Below are 4,794 nucleotides of genomic sequence, written 5' to 3'. Positions count from 1 at the left end.
TGTGGCTCAGTTGGTAGAGCATAATCCCGTGCATCCAGAGGTGATTGGTTGATTCCTGGTCAGGGCACATTCCCAGGTTTCCAACTTGATCCCCAGTACGGGCTGTGCATGAGGCAGTGGATCAATGTTTCTCTCTTCCTGTCCCTTTCTCCCTCTCTAAAATCAATAAAAACATATTTTAAAAAATGTACTCAGAATTTTTTAGTCACCTCATCTCAGAGTGACTTTAAATGCAGGTCCGATCATGTCATTCTTCTGCTTAAACTCTGTGATGACTCCAGTCTCACCCAGGGTGAGATCCAAGTCCTTACCATGGCCTCGCAGGGTCCTCATGAGCTGGCCTCCTGCTCCATCTGGGCCTCCTTGCCTTCCTCGGACACCTTCTTTCTGTTCTAGCCACTCTAACCTCCTTATTCTTCCTCCTTCCCTGCTCTTGCCTCAGGGCCTTTGTGTTGGATTTTCACTCTGTATGGAATGTTCTTGACCCAGATATTCACAAGGCCAACACCCTGCTTCCTTCAGGCCTTTACTCAAGTGTTTACCTTATCAATGAGGCCTCCCCTGACCACTACACAGCACATGTGTACATTATAGATAAAATAATGCCCTCTGGCATTCCCACCCCCTTAAATATTTATCCTTTGTAATTGCCACTATTGGACATATTCTATATTTACTTGTTTTTGTTATTTTTTCCCTAATTTGAATATAAACTCTTTGAGGTCAGGGGCTTTGTCTGTTTGTTTGTAACTATATTCCCAGTGCCTAAAACAATGCCTGGCACATAGTAGGTACTCTATAAATATATGTTGAACAAATATATGATACTGCTTATAGACAAACAAGTCATCAAATGAATGAAGGATGAGTTTGGCCCAGAGTAGAAGAATATGGTCAAGAGGCTGGTTCTGGGCTGTACTGCCTTGGTTTAAACCCCAGCTCTCTCCTTGTTGGCTGTGACCGTAGCAATTCAGTTAATCTTTCTGTACCTGGGTTCCTTGTCTGTGAAATGGGAAGGGTGCCAATGCCTCCCTTTGGGCTCTGTGAGGAGCATATGAGATTCTAGGTATGAAGCTGCCCAGGTGGTACTGCCCAGTCTGGTAAATGTTAGCTATTTTTTTTATTATACCATGTAATACCACTTTGGGAAACATAACTATGTAAAACACATACAAATTAGGTGGAAGATTAAAGAAGATTGAACTGCAGACCAGGATGGGGGAATTTTATTGTATTTATAAAAGAAAAAGTAGGTCAAAAACTAAATAGGTTGAACTGGATGCAGTTGTGTTTTGGCTCCAGGCAGCATAAAACACAGGCAGAATCTTCATCCTTGGGAATTCCTGTTGCAGAAAGAAAGAACAAGCTCAATCATGGGGACTGAAGAAAGGGCAGGTTAGGGCATGGACAGAGGGATGGATGCAGAAACCAGGGGGATGGATGTTCCAGTGTTAAGACTGCCTGGGTCCCAAAAGGACCTCATTCTTGAGAAGAGAACCCTTGTGCACTGTTGGTAGGATAGTAAATTGGTGCAGTCACTATGTAAAATAGTATGGAGGGTCCTCAAAAAATTAAAAATAGAGCTACCCCATGACTCAGCAATACCCCTTCTGGGTCTTTACCTGAAGAAATCCAAAACATGAATTCAAAAAGATATACAGACCCCTATGTTCATTGCATCATTATTTACAAAAGCCAAGATATGGAAGCAGCCCAAGTGCCCATCAGTAGGCCGTTGGATAAATAAGAGGTGGTACATGTATACAATGGAATATTACTCAACCATAAAAAAGAATAAAATCTGGCCATTTGCAACATAGATGGTCCTATAAGGTATTATACTAAGTAAAATATGTCAGACAGACAAAAACAAATGCCATGAAATAAATTTTAAAAAGAACCTCATTGTTAGCCCCAGTTCTGCTAATCTTCTTCCACTGAGATCCCAGGCAGATCACTTCCCTTGAAGTCACCGCAGGGTTAGCTTAGGTATCCCTTGCGGCACACACATTCACCATACCCCTTATGTCTCATACCATTTATCACAAATTAAATAATCCACTGTACAAGTACTTTAAGTTTTGTCTGTCTCACTGCATTGTGAATTCCATGAGAGCAGGGATCACTGCTGTCCTTTTCGCTGCTATTCCCTCAGCTCAGAGACTGGCACATAAAAGCCAGGAGGACAGACAAATCTGACCTCAGTGCCTTACAGGGCTGTTAGGTGGATATGAAGGGTGGTGGGTGCAAAAGTGTGCCTTCTGCCAAATCATTTGACTCTGCACTATCAAGGTGGAAGAACTTACTCTTATTTTATGTTTTCCCAGGCCCACCAGTGATACCCTGGTATTTGCAGCCATTGAGCTGGAGGTGGAACAATGGCCACAGCAGCCTCCAGGCCCCCTCCTGCTGCTCTGTGAATTTGAGCTCTGTGAAGCCTCTGGCTTTTAACCTGCAGGAACAAAGCCTGCATTCGTAGGACTCAGCCCTCCTTGGGGCCACTCCACCCTACTGGGCCTTGTGGGAGCTATAAAGCAGGTGAATGATGACCTAATCCCAGCATGAGAGGCACAAGGTAGGCATTATTCTTAGAGGCATTAGGGACCTTAGAGGTGGTCAGTGCTAACCCCCTCCTTTCACGGAGGAAGAAGCAAGGCAGTCGGCTTGCTGTGTACAGTGAGTTGGCTGCAGAACCAGACCTGGGGCTCAGATGTGCATCCTGCCTCCCATCCTGGTTCTCACCCCTCCTGCAGCTGCCCATCAGCCTGCTGCTGCTTGTATCTCCACAGGACTGAGGTTGGTGAGATCTCTGAGCTCTTGGTGTCTAATTAGATTGGAAGGAAGGTAAGAGGGCACATGGAGAAACTGGATTTGCTTACTAGGTCCAGAAGTGCCTGGCAAAGTCATGCTGGGACACATTTGTGCTCACAGTTGAAAATCAGCCTAAAAAATATAGCAGAGTTTCTCCCTACAGTCGTGTCATTCTTGGGAAACTGTCTGCTAAGTGGGCTTCTTGTGAAGAAACTAAAGAGAAGCAGCAGGTCTCGGTTGGGCCTGCCAGTCCCTGACTTGGAGCCAGCTGCTGCCCCTTCTTTGCCTCAGTTTTCCTCCTCTGTAAAATGGGAAAGCTCATTCCTCATCTTCCCTGACTCCCAGTGGGAATGTGAGGGTCAGTGAGATGGGGTGTCATTCCCCTCTCTCCCTTGCTTGAGTGCTGCACACACTAGTCTACCTGAGGGTGTTGGGAAGGGCTGTCTTCCTTTGACGTTAGAGTTTTGTGAGCTTGGCAAGGAACCCAGAGCACACCTCTCAGATCACACCCAACAGACCTGCCCTGGACACTTGTTAAAATTCAGGTTCCTGGGTCCTATCCCAGAACGATTGAGTAAGTTATGTTTTTGGACATAGACGCTGAGCCCAGCCTCTTGCTACACATGGAGACACGGCAGTGGATAAGATCCAGTCGCTATCGCACATTTTCTCCCCTTCCTCCAGTTCCTGATGTGTGTCAAGAGGGCGTGGCAGAGACCCATGCTTTTGGAGAAGAGGAGGTGCTTATCTCTTCCTGCTGCTCCTTGGGGAAGGAAGCCTCAGAGCTCCCTAGATATGCACACACACACATGTGCATGCACACCCATGCACGCACCCATGCATACACGTACACATGCATGTATTCCCACCTGAGCTTCTGCGACAGGGCTGCCAGGATGCTTTCCAAGGCCATCTGCTTTTGGTCTTCCCACATGCCGTCCACCTGACGCCCAAGCCACACCTTTGCTCCTTGCTCCTCGTTTCTCTCTCTATTCCATTAGAAAAAAGAGAAACAGCTGAGGTTGCTCCTTGGGTAGGATGTGGAGAGGCCTGGGAAGGGCCGGGGCAAAGTGAGCAGAGCAGGGTGTGTCCCTTTTCTGACATCTGGTATCTAATCCAACTGAATTAGATTCAGCAACATTTAGGAAGGCAGTATATATGTAGTGAAGAGTAGAGGCTCCAGAATAGACATTTGCAAAATATCTCCCCACAGATTACTTATTAATTACAAAAGGGAAAATATTAACTTTTCTCCCAGCAGACACCATGTTCACCAAGTGATCAAAGTTATCACCAATAATGGGACAAATCGACCTCATGTGTCTCCTGAGACAATGCACTGAGAAGGACACTTCTGTTGCTTACTCTGACTCTACTAATCGTGAGGAAGCATCAGGCAAGTCCAATATGAGAGACATTCTATAAACAACTGGACTTTATTAAACAAATTCGTCAGGACTAAAAGACAGGAACTGTTCCTGATGAAAAAAACTAAAGAGACATGACAACTAAATACAACCCATGATCCTAAATCAGGAAAAGAAATACCTGTTATAAAGGACATTTTGGGATAACTGCTGACATTTTAATACGTACCCTTAGTGATAATTTACTGTGATTATATAAGAGAATATCCTTTCATTAGCTATTGGGAGACACCCACAGTAGTATTTAAGGGTAAAGGGTTATGATGACTGCAATTTACTCTCAAGTAGTTCTGCAATAACAATAATAATAATAATAATAATAATAAATAAATGTGCACAGGTGTTTGTATGTATAGGTCTATATCTAGCTATAGCTATAGAGTAAGCAAATATGATAAAAATGTTAGAAATTATTGAATATGGGGAAGTGTATGTGGAAGTCCTTTGTATCATTGATGCAACTTCACTGTAAGTTTGAAATTTTTTCAAAATTAAAACTGAAAAATGGACGGGCTGTGGAGTTTGGCTGCTTGGATCCCAGATCTGTCACTCTTCT

General features: G+C 44.3%; 1 protein-coding gene across 3 annotated transcripts in view; it reads right to left on the bottom strand.

Annotated features, from left to right (window-relative positions):
* Nucleotides 1–1,167: 1,167 nt before the first annotated feature.
* GHRH (growth hormone releasing hormone) overlaps nt 1,168–4,794 on the bottom strand; it is an 8,249-nt gene continuing 4,622 nt past the window's right edge. For all 3 annotated transcript variants that reach the window (XM_006764502.2, XM_006764503.2, XM_006764504.2), the window contains 2 exons: nt 3,681–3,800; nt 1,168–1,343 (listed from right to left, as the gene is read on the bottom strand). In XM_006764502.2, the coding sequence (XP_006764565.1) occupies nt 1,328–1,343; nt 3,681–3,800 (136 nt within the window). In that variant the 3' untranslated portion in view covers nt 1,168–1,327. The remainder of the gene's footprint in view (nt 1,344–3,680; nt 3,801–4,794) is intronic.

The sequence above is a fragment of the Myotis davidii genome, unplaced genomic scaffold (assembly GCF_000327345.1).
Source record: "Myotis davidii unplaced genomic scaffold, ASM32734v1 scaffold38, whole genome shotgun sequence".
Classification (NCBI taxonomy): domain Eukaryota; kingdom Metazoa; phylum Chordata; class Mammalia; order Chiroptera; family Vespertilionidae; genus Myotis; species Myotis davidii.
Note: the sequence above shows the minus strand (reverse complement) of the source record. Positions and strands in the feature narration are given on the sequence as shown.